At 43.6% G+C, this 17,871-nt stretch overlaps 1 protein-coding gene across 1 annotated transcript; it reads left to right on the top strand.

Annotated features, from left to right (window-relative positions):
* The first annotated feature begins 403 nt into the window (after nucleotides 1-403).
* Nucleotides 404-9,529, top strand: PSMG1 (proteasome assembly chaperone 1). The gene is made up of 7 exons (XM_083884877.1): nucleotides 404-536; nucleotides 1,029-1,117; nucleotides 2,258-2,409; nucleotides 2,749-2,811; nucleotides 4,679-4,877; nucleotides 5,762-5,898; nucleotides 6,950-9,529. The coding sequence occupies exons 1-7, from the start codon at nucleotides 415-417 to the stop codon at nucleotides 7,022-7,024; spliced, it is 837 nt and encodes a 278-aa protein (XP_083741003.1). The 5' UTR covers nucleotides 404-414; the 3' UTR covers nucleotides 7,025-9,529.
* The last annotated feature ends 8,342 nt before the right edge of the window (nucleotides 9,530-17,871 follow it).

Below are 17,871 nucleotides of genomic sequence, written 5' to 3'. Positions count from 1 at the left end.
ACACATGGCGATGGGATACACACACGAGGATGGCACACGGTGGTGGCACACACACACAGGGCGATGGGGCACGCACGAGTATGACATACATACACGGGACGATGGAACACACACACATGACACACGGGGTGGCACACACACAGGGCAGTGGGACACAGGGCGATGGCTCACACACACATGGCGATGGGACACACGAGGCTGGCACACGGTGGTGGCACACACACACAGGGCGATGGCACACGGGGATGGCACACACACACGGGGCGATGGCACAGGGGCATGGCACACACATACACACGGCGATGGGGCACACACACACATGCCCATAGGACACACAGAGCTCTGTCCCCGTCTCCCCCCGCCGCCTCCCGGGCGCTGTTCCGGGGGCGGGGCCGCGCAGGCGCAGCGGCGGCCATGGCGACCTTCTTCGGCGAGGTGGTGGTGGCCCCGTCCCGGGCCGGCCTGGACGAGGAGGAGGAGGCGCGGGAGGAGACGCCCGAGGACCGGGAGATCCGCAGGGAGATCGAGAAGAAAAGGTACCGGAGGCGCGGGAGGCTCAGGCTGGATTTTAGGGGAAGGTTCTTCCCTCAGAGGGTTCAGGCACTGCCCAGGGAATGGGCACGGCCTCAGAGCTCCAGGAGGGTGCCAGGGATGCCCAGGGGGGATTGCTGGGGCTCTGGGCAGGGACAGGGGTGGGACTGGATGGGATCTCTCCCAAATCAGGATATTCCATATTTTTTGTCTTTGTATCCCTATTTCTCTTTGCCAGCAGCAACTGCAACACCTTCTGTGGGTGACTCTCTTTGGGCTGAGCTCCATCGTAGCACAAATCCGCTCAAGCACCATCCTTGTTCAGGCTTTGCTTTCAGAACGCTCTTAGTCTATTTGTTTTTTTAGTCTAGGAGCTCCAGGAGCCTTTGGACAGCACTGCCAGGGATGCCCAGGGGGGATTGTTGGGGGTCTGGGCAGGGACAGGAGCTGGATTTTGGATTTCTCCCAGCTCGAGGTGTGCTGTGGTTCTTTCACAGGGAGGTCGATGTGCTGTGGACTGGCAGCTGTGCCCAGCAGCCCCTGGTGTGCTCCAGGTTCATCGTGGCCATCGGCAGGAACGCCGCGGGTATGTGCAGGACTGGAGACTTCTGGGGTTTTTGCGGGATAAGTTTGAGGAGGCTGAAGGTTGAGGGGAGGTGTAAATGTCCCTGCTCTAAGCTCCAATGTCTGACCTGGCTTTGGACACTTGCAGGGATCCAGGGACAGCCACAGCTTGTCTGGGAATTCCATCCTAGCTCTTTCCCACCCTCCAGGGGAACAATTCCTTCTCAATACCCCACCTAACCCTGCCCTCCTGGAGTTGAGGTCATTCCCTCCTGTCCTGTCATCCCATTACCTTATGAAAAATCCCTCTCCAGCTTCCATTAAACCGCTCTATTTACTGAGTGCAGCTCCTCATTGAGGAGCAGAGGTTAAACCTGGAGGCAGCTGAGTCATCCAGAGTTCCTCTGTACATGTAAAACAGTTACTCTTACAGCTGTTTACTCCTGAAAATTGATGTATTTTCAGTTGAACAGGAAAAAGTGAAGTATGTTTTAGTTTGGGCTTTTAGTTGGGAACAATCCCCCTTTTCCTTTACCTGGCTTTTGTCTGGGAAACTCTCTGGGATTGTTTATTAATTGGCAAAAGTTTTGTTGTAACAGCACCAAGAAGTTTTGCTTGCATTTAAGTGACATTTAGATTTTTTTCAAAGTTAACTTCACTAATATGTTTGGGGTTTGTTCACATTTTTCCTTGAAAAACAGATATTTTGGTTCTTTCTTGTAGATTTTGACAGGAATCTGATTTATGAATATTTTTGCCACACTCTTGCCTCTGTTTTCTAGAATTAGTGTAATAGCTCTGCCTTGCTGCTTCAGTGATTTTTGTTTTAAATCTGCTATATTAGTATTAGAAACTTAACATTTCACATCCTTAATTAATACTAAAGAAATTGAAGTTCATTGTGAGGCTATAATTCCTAAGAGCAAGTGATTTTTATGTTAGGGATCTGTATATGTTGAACAGCTCTCCATATTTTTAAATTTGGATTCAGTGGGGCTACTCACATTGCTGATGTTTCTTAGATTTGGGCAATAAATCTAAGTTGATAAAAATGAATTATTCTTCCTTCAGAGTGCAATAATCTAATTTAGTCCAGCTATTTATTTGTGAAAGAGTGGTTTTATTCTTTATAAATTAACAGTATTTTTTATGGCTTTTGCAGCTTTCCTGTCATCTTTTATCCTGGATTCTGTGTGCTGGGAGGTGGTTGGAGTTGTGAAGCTGTGGAATGAGTGGTGCAGAACATCCAACACCACAAATGTCCTCCCCACAGACTCTTTCTGTCTGTTCTACAGATTGATATCAGATCCCACAGTAAGTGAGCTGAGCATTAATTCCTCTGTGTTTTGGCTTTCTGAAAAAGAGAAGCTTCATCCACCCCCAAACAAGGCACTGCAGGATCGTGGAATAATCTTACAAATTATCTGAAGGGTTAATTCTCACTAAAACTGTGAGGAGCTCAGCACAAAGATGTCACAGCCTCGTGGCTTCACAGCATCTCTGAGCAAAAAATCCTCACTGAAACAGAGTTAAGGAAACCCAAAATAACTGAACAAGTTACTGTCTGCAGCCACATCATCCTCACACGTGATTATGAGCTGCTGTTGTGCCCTCTAAACCACTTGTTTACACAAGTTTTTACTTTTTTTTTAGGTTTTATTGTGCCAGTGTAGTTGCTACGTGGCTGAGGATCAACAGTTCCAGTGGCTTGAGAAGGTAAAACTGGCAAGAAAATAAATGGAGTAATAAACTCCTAAGGGTGGGGTTCTTCCTCTCTGATACTTGAAACATGACAGTGTTAAATAAGTTTCCCCTATGGTTTTCTTTTTTTAAAATTTGAAAAGTAGGTAAATTTTACTCTCTGCAGGATCTGTGACATCCTTTTCTAGATGCTGCCAGCTGTATCTGCTGTAACCTCCCAGCTCAGTGCAATCACTCCTTTTGGACAATTTCAGTTTTGTTGGCCCTTAACCACTTCCCAAACCTTTTTCCTGCTTGGTTTTCATTTCCCATGGCTCATTGCAGCTGTATTTCACCTCTGGGAGAAGTTTTCCTTAAAAAAACAACAAAAAAAAACCCCAACAGATATTTGTACAGCTGCCAAAAGATGAGCAGACAAACCAGTTGTGGAACTCCTGGTGGATGGTGTCAGCTGCTGGGTGTGTTCTGTGCCTTTCCCAAGGGGAAGGTGCCTCCCAAGCTGCCTTTGTTCCATTTGTTCCCAGATTTAACATTCCCAGGGCCTCACCCCAGCATCACCCAGGTAACAGGAGCACTGCTGGCTCAGTGAAATCCCTCCAAAGAGCATCATTTTGATTTTAACAAGATAAAGACAGGGAGGGGAATGTTCCTTCTCTTGATTTTCCTGATGGATTTGGGTCACTGCTTTGCCTGGAGGAAGTGTGGCTTATTTTTGTCTTGCTGTCTGCCTCCCTGCCTGCCTTTAAATCTCTGCTGAGCTGGTGGATGAGCAGGGGTTCTAAAGCTGTGCTTAGAGATAAGTGTGGCTTTGCAGGAGGATCATGGCTCAGTAAAAACCTTGAGGCCTCAGATATTTTGGTTTTGCTGTATTGCAGTCATTCCTGCATTTCATTTAAAGTGGGATTGCAGAAAAAAAGATGGCTGGGGGGTTGTTGTCTTCCTCAGTTGTTTGTGGATATGTGTGGGTGTTCCTGAACAGTAGGAGTGTGGTTGTACCAAGTGAATGTTCTGAGTATTTTTAGGCTTTTGTGGTTATTGGTATTTTTAAAATGTGCAGCAGAAACAACGTGGTGGCAATCTTTTTGCCTTTAATGTGAATTTCAGACCTGTTCTCTTTGTAAATCCTGATTTACTGAGCATCTCCCAAAGTGAGATCTTTACATCTGGGTGTGTTTTCTCTGTAAGGGATCACTGAGAAACCAGAACACACAGGTTGGAGTTTTGCAGCTGTGAATTCCAGCTAGTGTTCCCAACAAAGCAAGTGGAAAATATGTGGGCTTCTGAATATTTCTGTCAGATTTCTGTCACAGTTTCCAAATTCTCTGTTTTCTTTTTTCCTGTTGGTATTTTGTGATGTCCAGATGATCCTATACTTCAAAACTCTTATTCTTTGAATTTGAGAAAGACAAATTAGGGTTCTCTTCCTCAATTCAACTTGAATAGAATGAAATAAAATCTGTGCATTTAAAGGCTCTTACAATATTGTAGGACATCTAGGGAGCACAATTTTCATTTCAAATGTTACGCAGCTTGTTAAGTGAACTGCTTGTTTTTATTTGGAATCTTTTTTCTTTCTACAATCACCATTAATTAAAGCAGTGAACCTTAATACATTGAATATAAAGTGCTGAAACCCTAAAGCCTCTTCAGAAGATCAGTACACTTGGTAAATATGTCACAGCTGTTATTTTTGGGTTTTTTTATCTCCATCCCAGGAGCAATACCTGGGAAATTTCTACCTGAAGACTGTGATTCAAACTGTTTTTAGTCCTGCAAACCTGAGTTCAAGTGCCCTTTGCACTGAAATCGAAATTAATCTTTGAGGTTTCTCTGCTTTTATTGTGAGAAATTTCGCTGATGTATTTTTTTTTTTTAATTTCAGGTTTTTGGCTCCATGCAGAAGAAAGGCTTGCAAGTAACCATCCTTTCCACGTGTCCTGTAGCTGATTATAAAACTCAGGAATCCACTCTGACACTTGTATCTCCCTTCCTGAAAGCCTTGAAGACTAAAGAATTCCAGGAGCCCGTCTGCTGCCCGCTGCTGGAGCAGCCCAACATCGTGAGGGATCTTCCTGCTGCTGGTACTTTGCAATTCCAATTATTTACAGGGTTGCTGGTGGAAACACAGAATTCCCCCTGAGGAGCATCCCACTGCAATTAGAATTTTTTGCTTAATTGTGGGAGTTTTTTTAAATCAGCTTTTAAAAAATTAATTACTGACAGAGTCACAATTTACACATTGCCCTGGAAAATAAGGAACCATTTTCCAAGCCAGCCACAAATCATTTTATCCATTATGTGTGGGACAGAAGTACTAGAAAATTCTTCAGTATAGCTTTACAAAGCATGTTGTACAGTGGGTTTTTTTGGGAATTTTACTTAGTAATTAAGTAAGTTTTATTAAGAATTATTTTCATCTGAGCATCCACAATAAAGGCTCATAAAGTCCTTTCTGAATATTACAGGTAAGGAAACTTGCATAGGGCCACTGATCAACCTCGTGGAAAAGTTAGGGTCAGTTTTATTATGTAATTTAATAAAAGCCTTGAGCTTTTCAGTTTAGAATAACAGTAGCAGCATGAGGAAAAGCTTGTCTGGCAAGAGCTAAAAGTGGATGATTTTCTGTTGGTCACACTTCTTTTTATGGGTTGTTTTTTTGTTTGTTTGTTTGTTTGTTTGTTTGGGGTTTTGTTTGGAGTTTTTTGCAGATGTTGCCATTTGTTTTACTTACCAATAATACAGTTTCCAGATAAGGTATGTGCCAGGAAGAAACACCTGCATTTAACTAAATTTTGGTGGTTTATTTCCTTGTGTAGCTGGGGGATGAGGAGTGGCTGCTCCAGCAGTCAGGATCATGAGCTGCTAATTAAACTTCCGTGGGTTTAAAATTCTGATTTTTATACACAGAGCTGAGATTGCTTTTCTGCTGGATTTAACACAGATTTTTCTTTTCACCTGTGCTCAGTTCTGAGTTACTGCCAGGTGTGGCAGATCCCTGCAGTGCTGTATCAGTGTTACACTGATGTCATCAAGCTGGACACGGTTACCATTGAAGCCTTCAAGCCTCTGCTTTCTTCTAAAGTCCTGAAGAGTTTAGCCAAGGTGAAATTCCATGTTTTAAAATTAATGGCAGCTGCGGGCTGGTTTTGTCTGTCTTCATCTCTTGCATTCTGCTGTTTTTGTTCCCCTGTGAGGGTTTCATCTGAAAAGGCAGAAAAATACAGATTTTAATGACAGTTCTTTGTACCTGCTGTAACATCTGTGTGGCTTAGAAGTTAAGAATCTTCCTTCAAAACTTTATTTTGAATTTTCAGGCTCTTCTAATGGTATGAATATATCAGGGAGGGATTTCTTGTGCTTGTTGTGTAAGCTGCAGTTTCATTTGCAGTTGCCTCATTTAAAACTTTCAAGCTTTCTGTTGTGTGTTTTTTTTTCTATTTTTTTACATTTTCTATTCATATAGCAGATGGCTCTGTTCTAGCTCTGTATCTGCCTCACTTCTGGCATACAGGAAAGCTTCTTAAAATACCCATTTTGACCTATAACTTCTTTTTGGAGCTAAAAGACTGAATTTCTGAAGACATTTTTACACTAATCCAGCAAATGTGAAATCCAGCCTGGCCTTGAACACTTCCAGGGATGGGGCAGCCACAATTTCTCTGTGCCAGGGCCTCACCACCCTCACAGTAAATCCCATTGCTGCCATAAATTCCCATTGCAGCTCCTAAAACAAATGTTCTCCTCTTTCTGAAATGCTTTTAATTGAATTTTAGTTGGTTGAAAACACTTTGAACCCAGATTTAAATGCCAAAGAGGTCTGTGTGTACTGAGGTGTTTATTTCACTTCTAAAATCAGTTTTCAGTGCAGCTCATTCTGTTCTGCTGAGTAAGACATAAATACTTAAACTCTGAAGGAGAACAATGACAGAGACTCTTCCCCTCGTGTCCAAACAAGGAGGAATGCAAAATAATAAATCCCATTTTACTACTGAACTGCAGATTGCTGTTCATTCAGAAGACCTGAGTTTTGCTCACAGTTAATAATTCAATAAAAGTGATGTTCAGAGTAACAAAAACTGGACCAGAGGCCAGTGGGGCTCTTGCTTTGTTCCCAGCACTGTGAGTGATGCTGATTCTCTCTTCCTTTCCCCAGGATGCCTCTGAAAGCACAAAGGTTTTGAAGAAGTTCCTGACAACCAGTGAAACTCACAATAATATCTACATCTGACCAGAACATTGATGCTGCACTTTTGTAAACTCCCGTTTCTTCTCTTGGGGACTTCTGGGAATTTTTTTTTTTTCCCATAAAAGTAGAATAAATTCCAGTAGATTTTTACTTTTCCACTCTTTTTTTTTTTGTTGTTGTTGCTTTTGACTTCATCATTGCAAACACCCTTCTGCGTGGTTTGGGAGACTTTCTTCTGGAGTGATTTTAGGAAAGATACCTTGGATATGAAAAACAACTCATTTTTCTCCTCCTGGAGGGATACTCTCACCTAAAAGTATTCCTTTTATATGTAAAAGAGGAAACACAGATAAAGAATTCTGTCTGTATCTAACAAGAACTCTCCTTTTTTACTTTATTTTGTAACCTGAAGGTTTTTCTAATATTTGATGTTCTTCAGAGATCTGTCTGTGAAAGAGAAGATGCACTCTGTCCTTTTCCATCCACAGAGAATTTTGTTTATGGCTCCACATGCCCTTTTTAATGTATATATTGATACAAAATGCAGTAATTAAAGTATGATAAATACCTTTAAAACTTGATAGTGAAAAATAACCTCTCCTGGTCAAAGGGGCTGGCAGGATCACACCCTGCACCAGCTGGATTTGCTGGGGCAAACTGATTTAATTCACTTTAAAACACCAAAATTTGGGCAATGGTAGGAACAATAAAAGATCTCTTAGGCAGGGCATGTGATTTTTAGAGGAAAGTAAAATGTTTTTGAAGTGTCTCAGAAAATTCTATGGAAGTCAGTAAAAATTTCAGCAGTTTATTTAAAGTATTAACTAGGATTGAGGTGCAGCTCTGTTTAATTTAACATTTTCTTTAAGAAAATGGTGTTAAAGTATTAATTTGCTCCCAGGAAATTCTGTTCTCTGCTGGGTGTAACTTTGACTGACACTGGATGCTCAGTGGATATTTTTGAGCAGTGTTTGCCTTCACAGAACTGTCACTGATATAAATTTCAGTTCAGGTAATTACAGATGAGCAGATCTTGCTGAAAGTTGTGCTGGATTTTGGAACTGGATTTTGGAACAAATTCTGAAGCTTCGTTTGGGTCATTTCCCCCATTTCTGTCCATCCTTATAATTCAGAAATTTGTTTTATGTGTGATCTGAGCTGAAAATTCTGTTGTTTTTAAAGTTGGCTGCACCATTTTTTTACTTTTACATGTTTGGTTCATAATAAATAAAAGCAGGTAGCAAGAAATATCTTTAAATAGTAAATTATGCAGACCCTTGGAAGAATTGTGAATGTATTTCTGATATTGGTGTGACCACCCAGACAATTTGATGTAGGAAGCAGCTCATATTCACCCTTTAAATATTCTGGAAGCCTCAGAACTAATGATGAACTGTGTCTCTCATAAGATGTCAATGTTGAAGATTTTTCCCCCATATTTGAATGTTGCTGCCTTTTTTATTTTCCCTTTCTGTGTTCTGCAGTATCTACCAAGAGCCTGCAGTGAGGCTTTCTTGTTTCCTAACAGCTGCTGGCTTTAATCCTTGTAGGAGTTCACAAATTTCAGACTTGTCAAATGTGGCAGATGGCTTCAAAGCTTTGGGGGAAGAAGTTTGAAATGAGATTGTGTAAGACTTGGTTTCCTGAGGTATTTGCTAAATGCAAATTGTGAAACCAGAGTAAACTATGAGACTGGAAGAGGGAGGGTTTCTTCTACTTTCTAAAGTCATTTAAGCCACTTTTTACTGGTTTTAGATAACACTGATCTATCTTCTGCTGAATGTCTTCCAAAACAAGGGCTCTACAAGTCCATTCAGAATTTATTAGGTGGGCAGAGGTGTTTACCCTGGAGGGTCTGACTCCAAGGTGATGTGCCTGACCTAAAAGTCTTGGATTTGAAGTACATTTTGCACCTTTCCTTTTGCCTTGGAATCTGTTGGGGTCTGTGCAGTGGAGGCCACAGGGCTGAGAGCAGGGCTGTACAAAGGGAATGTCTCAGCCAGGTTTGGGTTGGAAGGGACCTTAAAGATCATCCAACTACACCCCCTGCCATGAGCAGGGACACCTTCCACTGTCCCAGGCTACTCCAAGCCCCAGTGTCCAACCTGGCCTTGGGCACTGCCAGGTATCCAGGGGCAGCCACAGCAAATCTGGGAATTCTGCCCAGGGCCTCAACAATTTGGTGTCCTGGAAGTTTCACTTTGGCATCAAGGCATGCTCGTATGAGGTAAGGCCTCAGACCCCAAACTGTGTGTGTGGGAGAAGCTCGAAGTCATGTTTTTTCTTTCAAACATTTGTATAATTAAATGCTTAAAAGTTTTTTGAATGGGAACTTTGTGCCATTTGTTTAAAGGTGGAAATGTTTCATGAGAATGCTGTTGCACCTTTAAAGGAAAATTAACATAATGTATTTATTGAGAAGACCATATGTTCTTCTGTGTTTGAATCAGAGAATTGCAATGTGCTTTCCTACACTGATAACTCATGTTCTGCATTGATATTTTAATACTTCTTCTAGGTTTGACTTTGATCCCTTGTAATGAAATAAAAGCAGCCTTTTTTTCTGTCAGTTCCAGAGACTTTAAAGCTGCTTCATGGGGAATTAACAAAAGGGGAGATGAAAAAATAATAATAGAGTCACGGTCACTGAAGGCAGCAGTCTGATTACTGAATAGATGAATGTACTGCCTCATTTAATTTAAAGAAAAATAAAAAAAGCAAAGCAAACCTGTGGGAGGAAATGTTTGATGAGAACAGAGGCAGCCACTATGGAAAGGTGAGAGCACAGCAGAGAAAATCTCCACATCTATCATCCTATAAAATTAGGGTTTGAAAGGCTTGTGGTGAAGACAAAGCAGTTTGTGAGGTGGGTTTGCTGTTCCCTTTGTGCTGTCCCACTGAACTCACTTCCAAAGTGGGATTATAAAGATATTTTTGTGCAGAATAAGCACAGTGAGAAGTACAAAATGCACTGCCTAATAGCCTATGGCTATTTCCACCCTTAAACTCTGAAGGACACTTGCAAGAACCCCTGTGGATGCTGTCAGAAACAAGCCATCTTTTTTTCTTTCCTTAGAAAAGGCTGGTTCACAACTGTTCTACCTGAATCTGGAATTAGGACAGCCCAATGTAGCTCCATCAGGTTGCTGTGTTTTTTTTCCAAGTGGCAGGAAATAATTTGGGATAACCTGGTAGTGGCATGTGTGAGGGAAATACTCTGCAGCAGTGGATTCAGCACCTGCTCTTACAGTTTCCTTTTTTGTGTGTGTGTTCTTCCACATCCCTTTCAGAGTGTGTGTATAGAGGAATATTTACTTTTAACATCTTTTAAAATCTAGTAGGTTGGTTTGTTTTTTTTTTTAGCAAAAAATAGTCTGGGGGGGGGGTTATAAATAAATAAATTTTATAAATAACCTTATTCCCAGGTACTGTGGGAGGCACATTTCCTGTCTTTATGGACAGGAACATCACCTCCTGCAAGGCTTGTGGTAGAGCTCTTTTGATTTAAACCCAAACAAGAATCCCCACAGTCCCCAGCTGATAACCCTACCTGGCAAGGAAAGGAATTCTGGATGGTGCAGCTTTGTCTGAGCATAAAGGTCAGTGAAGATTTTGTTGGCTCTAACAATTCTTTCAAGAGTTTCTTCATAGAAAGGTTTGTTAAATATTGGAAGGGGCTGCCCAGGGATGTTTGGAGTCCCCATCCCTGGAGGTGCCCAAGTCCTGGAGGTGGCACTCAGAGCTTTGGGTTGGGGACAAGGTGGGGATGGGTCACAGCTTGGACTTGATGGGCTGGAAGGACTTTTCCAACCTAAATCATTCTGTGAAGCTCTGCTTTGTGTCCTACTGGACACAATAAATCCTAAAAAAATCCTATTATTTGCTTTCCTGAACATCCCAATATGGAGGTGATTGAGGTCAGGCAGACAAAGCTGCAGGTTTGGTTTGCCTTGTGGTGCCCATTTGTGGCCATGAGGCTTTTTCTAAGGCTCAAGTAAATTTTAGTTTTTCACTGACTTTCAGTTTAATAATTGTCTGAGAAAATACTGGGCAAAAATATTTCCTTAAGTCAAGGCTGGAGATCAAATTTAGTACCAAGTCTGTTTTGAGATGATTTTTGTACTCAGTTTTGGTTCAGGCTCAGCTATTTCTGTATGTTATTCAAATTAAAGCACTAAATCTTTTACTTCATAAAATCACAGAATGGTTTGGGTTGGAAAGGACCTTAAAGCCCACCCAACTCCACCCCTGCCATGGGCAGGGACACCTCCCACTGTCCCAGGCTGCTCCAAGCCCCAATGTCCAACCTGGCCTTGGGCACTGCCAGGGATCCAGGGGCAGCCACAGGAAATCTAGGAACTCCAGCCCAGACCCTCCTCACCCTCCCAAGGAAGGATTTTTCCCCAACATCCCACCTAAACTTGTCATTTCTCAGTGTGAAGCCATTCCCTGTGTCCTGTCCCTTTGGCCCTTGGGAATTGTCTCTCTCCAGGTTTCCTGCGGCTCCTTCAGGCCCTGCAAGGCCACCCTGAGCTCAGGCCAAAGCTTCTCCTGTCCAGGCTGAACAATCCCAGCTGTGCCAGCCTTTCCTCCCAGCAGAGCTGCTCCATCCCTCTGCTCATCCTGGTACATCCTCAGACCTGAGAAGTTGAGATGATGCTGTAAGTGCTTCTTGAAGGTGTGGTGTCCACCTCTACTCCAGTCCCAGGGGGAATTGCTACAGGAACTTCTCCCTCGCTGCAATACAGCAATTGCTTCCCTTAAATAAGAGTTTCTGCACTAAACCCCACTTTCTGTGGTCTCCAGAGCAGCCTGGCAGAACCACAGGCTGCAGAAGTTGGTTCTCATGCTGCCTGTGCTGGTGTGAATCGTGTCCATGTCCTTCCTTCCCACTGGCACCCAAATTCCAGAGCTCTGCCCCACTGGATTCCTGACAAAGCAGCTCAAACCAGAAACAAATCCTGAGTGTCACCAGTGAAGAGCAAGCAGGGCTTTTTGATACCACATTTATTTCATTCCTCCTCATTTAATCATTACTTTTTGAACAAAGACACAGGACCAGCAGCAGGACCTGGCTCTGTGTGCCTTGGCCTCCACCCTGTGCTGCAGCGTGTGCTCCGAGCCAGATGTTCCAATTCAGCTCACTTGGAGGAGGTCTTGACTCAATCAGCGTGGGGCAGAGAAAGCAATGCTGTAATGCTGATAGAAAAGGTCACTTGTCTGAGAGGAGAGCAGCTTGCCCTGGGTTTTCCATCCCCTCCATCCACCCCGGGGGTGCCGCAGCTGCAGAGCCAGGCTGTAATGTTTGGGAAGTGGCTTTGATTTTGGGACTTCCAGGGAGCCAGCCTGGTGTTTTCTGGTGTTGACATGTGGCTTCCAGACCCTCAAATCCAATGCACGTTATGAAAACACCTAAGTGTTGGATTTAAACCATATTTCAATAATTTGGCCACCTGTACAATATCCTAATAACCTTAGGAGAACTTGAGATCCTCTGTAAAATTATTCGTAGCAGATGTTAAATCTTTGGTGCATTCTACACATTTACACACTGGGGGACAGACACTAAACATTGCCCTTACAAAAATAACCCGAAACACATTTATTTCAAAGAATTAGAGTGGATCATAGCAGGAAGTGGATGCAGGAAGCTCCATCCATTGTTGTGGTTTGTTTTAAAGGTGTGCTCCAAGTGAGAGGATTAAAAAAAGTTCTGGTCTTTACTACAGTTGGACAAAATTATTTGAGTGTTTAAAAGATAAAAAGACTTTTATTATATACATTTTGTTCCAGTAAGTTTCTCAGCTGTTATTTTTCTGGCCCAGCTTTCTCATATATATCTATATATATATTCTTTTAGTACACTGTAACTCTCCAGCTTTAAAGATGTCATTACAGGGCACTAAACCCTAAGTGCCAAACCTGTTCTCTAATGATTGAAAAATTGCCCTTTTGGTCAGAACTCGAGAGGCAGAAATGCAAAACCTGCTGGAAAAAGGCAAAAGTCCTTCTCTGATGTGACTGGGCAACAAATCTCTTTAAGAAGCCAAGTGAATTAGCTTTTAAAGAGCTTTTAAAGATTAAAACATTGCTGGCAAGCAAATGCATAGATATGTATATGTTTGTATATATATAAAATGGTCTCCATTGGTGCAGGTAGCTCCAGGTGTAGGTAGCTGTGAGTTGATTTTAGAACCAATTTTTAAAAACTGAGTATATTTGGGGTTGGTTTAAGTTGTCTCCTGAGGTTTTTATTCACCCTGTAACTGTGAGGGGTGGATTTTCTTTGTGATTAAAAGTTTTGGCAAAGTCATGGAATCACAGTCACAGAATGGTTGGGGTTGGAAGGGACCTTAAAGATGATCTATTCCCACCCCCTGCCATGGGCAGGAACACCTCCCACTGTCCCAGGCTGCTCCAAGCCCCAGTGTCCAACCTGGCCTTGGGCACTGCCAGGGATCCAGGGGCAGCCACAGCAAATCTGGGAATTCTATCCCAGCCTCTCCCCACCCTCCCAAGGAAGGATTTCGTCCTAAAGTCACCAAATTATCAAGAGACCACTGGTTGTAGGGACTTCAACTTTGCCTCTGTTCAAAGACTACTTGCCCATAACTTTTGGACAGCCCAGGTCTGACTGGGTTGGACTTCTAACATTCATTGGACTTTGGTGATTGTAGTGGGTCCCTTCCAACTCTGAATATTCTGTGATTCTGTGAACTAAACCAGAAGTGGGACGTGAAAAGGCAGGTGCTCAGCCTTGGCCCAGAGTTGTGTTTTCCTTAAAGAACAGACTGGAATATTCTAGAGACTGTGGACTAACTAAAATGAGTTTTGCTACGTTTTCTGAGCATGAAATAGGAGCATTACTCAGGGAACTCCTGCCTGCTGTGTTTAGGGGTTGCCATTGAAAAATTGGCTTAGGGAGTGAAAAGTCTGAGTTCCTCTGCTGCTGGAGCTCATAAAGATACACCTGGTTGGCTTTTTCAGCTGCAGGTGTAGTGTCAGCCTGGATGTGACCTCTCTGTTTCTGCAGGAAAACAGGTCATGGATGTTACACAGGAAAAAAAGAAGTATCTGCAGCTGGAGACAGAGACGGGGCAAATTTTCCTTTTTTATCATAAATCAGTGCAAAACTTTTGTGATGATTAGAATAAAACTGCATCATCCTGTAGCTATGTGATGTGTGAGGTGATGTTGAAATAAGTGATACTCACTGTTTTATCCTGAAATAAGCTAAAACTCATCCCAATGGCTTTTCATTTTTGTTCTAAATGATGGTTGTATGTGTAAATGTGGACTTAAATAACCACTCAGAGATTTTTGACATGCAAATATTGATTTACTGAGTTGCTGAAATTGTATCAAGAGGCCTTTGGACACTGACAGCTTCTGATCTTTTGGTGAAATAAGTGTTGTTTTTCATTTGAAGGCTGGTTTATTTAGCCAGGCAGAGCATCACAAGCAATGACTGAGGTGTCTATTTTGATTTCCTGGCTATATAGCTCAGCATTAAAGTTGTTTCTTGGCACTTGGCATTAAAGATTCCTGAAGAAGAAAAGGCTTTGTGAAAACCCAACTTTGGCCTTGCAATATCTGAAGGAGATGACAAGAAAGGTGGAGAGAGACTTTTTATAAGAGCCTGGACTGACAGGACAAGGGGGAATGGCTTCAAACTGACAGAAGGCAGGATTGGATTAAATGTTAGGAAGGAATTTCCAGGGGAGAATCCCCCTGGGAGGGTGGGGAGGCCCTGAAATAGGGTGCCCAGAGAAGCTGTGGCTGCCCCTGGATTCCTGTGAATGTCCAAGGCCAGGTTGGACATTGGGGCTTGGAGCAGCCTGGGACAGTGGAAGGTGTCCCTGCCTATGGCAGGGGATGGAGTTGGATGACCTTTAAGGTCCCTTCCAACCCAAACCATTCCATGGCTCCAAAGACCATTCCATGACCCCAGAGCCCCTTGGCTTCTACCTCCTTCTGCCAGCATTCAGGAGTTACTCCATCTCTGAGGGGTGTGTGGCTAGTTTGGGTTTCTTTACCCATCTCTCTTAATTCTTCTACTCCATTTTCCCTAAATATTCTGGATTTGGTGCTCAAACCCTCCAAGCAGGGCACTCACGGGCACTTGTGTCCAGACAATCATGGGACCAAAGGGACAGAGCATGAAATTCTCCAAGACTCAGCTCTGGGTGAGGATGGTGTTTTTAGGAACTTTGTATTTCTAGGAGCACCCAGGAGTGGCAGCAGGAAGGATGTGGGGTAGGAGCACCCTGGAGTCTTCCAGGAAGACTGACCCAAGTCTCAGTTGGGGGCTGCTCAAAGCTGTCATTAAATATATTCCTGTCCCAAGAGGGTTTTCCTCAGAGTCTCTGCAAAGACTGTTGATTTCTGTGGGCCTGGGAACGGCCCTCCTTGTGCATAAATCAAGCCTGAATTTAATAAACACAAAATCACTGCTTTGGTCTGACGGTGACTGAGGACATGCAGTGAATGTGTAGAGCTGCAACGAACCAGTGAAACATTTCCCTCACTGTCACCAGCAAATGGGAAAGCTGTAAATCCTGAGCAGTTAATGTGGAAAAGCTGATGCCTTTTCCACAGGCAATGGCTTCAAACTCCCTGTTCCCTGTATCTTTCATGTCATAAAATCAAGAAATGAAAAGTTAGTAGCTCCTGAGGTGAGAAAACAGACCGTAGCAGCATAACCTTTGTTTAGTCATGGGCTCTGACTCAATGGATGCTGCTTTTCCACAAAATGCTCCTGTCCTGGAAGCATTTCAGCAGTTAATGAGCAGTGGGGAAGGTGCCTGTGGTCACTGTCAGGTTGCTGGATGGACTGTGCTTTGACATGGTCAATTATTTCCTTCTTTTTCTGCCTTTGGAGTTGATAGTTCTTATTTTCCTCTTCACTGACTGAAGCAAAGCAGCCTCAGAAAAATGGCTATTCTGGGTCGGGGAAAACATGACAAAAAACCTCAATGAAATACAAAGGAAATATTAAGTTTTAAGGGTTTATATTATATTTTTTTAATTGATAGAGAAGATTAATTTGTATTCAGACTAAGAGACCATTTTCAAAATTGGTTGGCTTTGTTGAGTTTTTTGAAATTTAATTTTTTAAACCCAGACAAACTTGTCCTTATTTTTCGTATGTCACCATCAAAACACTGCTGTTTAAAAAATTAGAAATATAAAGGTGTGAGAGCATTCCAGTCTTAAACATCCAAAAAAGTGGGGGGGAGAAGGGTAATATCTCTTCATTCTTCTGTCAAGATGATGGATAAATTTGTGCTAAATCCAGAAATTCAGGGAATTCTGTTGACTTCATTCCTGTTACTTTGTGCCACAGCCTCCGCTGGGTGGTGTCACTTGTGGGCGGGGCTGAGCCACCTGGGTGGGGCTGGGTGGGTGGAGCTCTGATGGGTGTGGCACTTTGTGGGCGATTTGTTTTCCCTTTTCCAGGGTTTTATAGTCCCTCAGATCCACAGGATTGGCTGCAACGCTGAGCTGGGAGGGGTCTGCCCATGGCACTGATGGCAACGATGACCTTTGGAACGGAGACACTTTCCTGTCTCTAGGGGTGTTTTCCCTCCCCACCTCCCACACCATCCCAACCCCTCTGGAATGTTCTCCATGGCAAGAACCTCAACAGGCATTTATCAGCAGTTTGCTGTTGTGGTTGGCCCATGTTTCACAGGGCTCTGCTTTCCCCACTGCCGCGATAACGCCGCTCGCGCTCCCAGATCCCGCCCCATCCCCACATCTGGATTCCATATGGGAACATGCTGCTCTCGTTAGCCACCTTCGGAGCCGCCCGGCAGCCAGGTCCCTGCTCAGAAACAAATAAATTGTCTGGTGTCTACTGTATTTCCTTTCAGGCCGCACTCCCCTACTTTAAACTTGGCAGCGTTTCAGAGCAATCAAAATCCAATCAGCGGCCGCGCTAACTCCATATGTTTTATTTCCAGCAGGGAGGAGGAAGCTGGGCCTGGTTTTGGGAGTGTGGATGCTGAGGGTGACATGCCACAGCCCCGTGTACACGTTTCCCTCTGCCTGGTACCCAGAGCCCTGCTTGGGTTTCCTGCAGAAAATTCCGCTGTGGATCCAATTAGCTTTTCCTGGAAAGAGGAGCAGCTCTAATGGAGAGTGAAGTGAATGTAAACTACAATTAATTCGACGTGTTGGAAATTCGCTGGAGTCCTCCGGGGCTGAGCCTCAAAATATAAGCAAACTTGACAGGTTGCCTTTCTTTAAATGGTGTTTGGGACGTGGTGATTACCCCTGTCAGGGGGTTGCTGGCGTGTTCTGCAGGGCTGGAGTCCGTCAGTCAGGCTCCTCCTGCCTCTGAGAATGCTGCAGCCTATGCCTGAATGTAAAATATGAGTGAAGAGGAATGTGCATGAAGGATTTTCTCCAGCAGAGATGCCTGGCATCCTCTGGGATCAAGTTTCTCCCCATGCCTTCCATAGAGTCATAGAACCACAGAGTGGTTTGGGTTGGAAAAGACCTTAAAGACCATCTCATTCCACCCCCTGCTATAGGCAAGGAACCTTCCAGTATCCCAGGTTGCTCAGAGCTCCATCCAACCTGTCCTTGAGCACCTCCGGGGATGGGGCAGCTCCTTTGAGCTGGGTCTATTTATTTTGCCCTGATATGGTCTAACAGTTGGCAGGTGCAGTACCTGAGGTTTGTTACACTCATGGCAGCTCCTCTATCTGTGCCCAACTGAGGTGAAGCTGTAACAGGGTCCTGTTGGTGCCTGTGGTCTTGCAGCTCCTCTCCCCAGAGATGTCTTTGGTCCTACATGAGGCTCCTCACCCTACAAGGAGGGATGCAGAGCAGGGAAAAGAGGAAATTCCTCAATGAAAAGGTGTCAGGAGCTGCAAGGCAGT

Source organism: Zosterops lateralis (genome assembly GCF_965231275.1).
Source record: "Zosterops lateralis genome assembly, chromosome: 2".
NCBI lineage: Eukaryota > Metazoa > Chordata > Aves > Passeriformes > Zosteropidae > Zosterops > Zosterops lateralis.
Note: the sequence above shows the minus strand (reverse complement) of the source record. Positions and strands in the feature narration are given on the sequence as shown.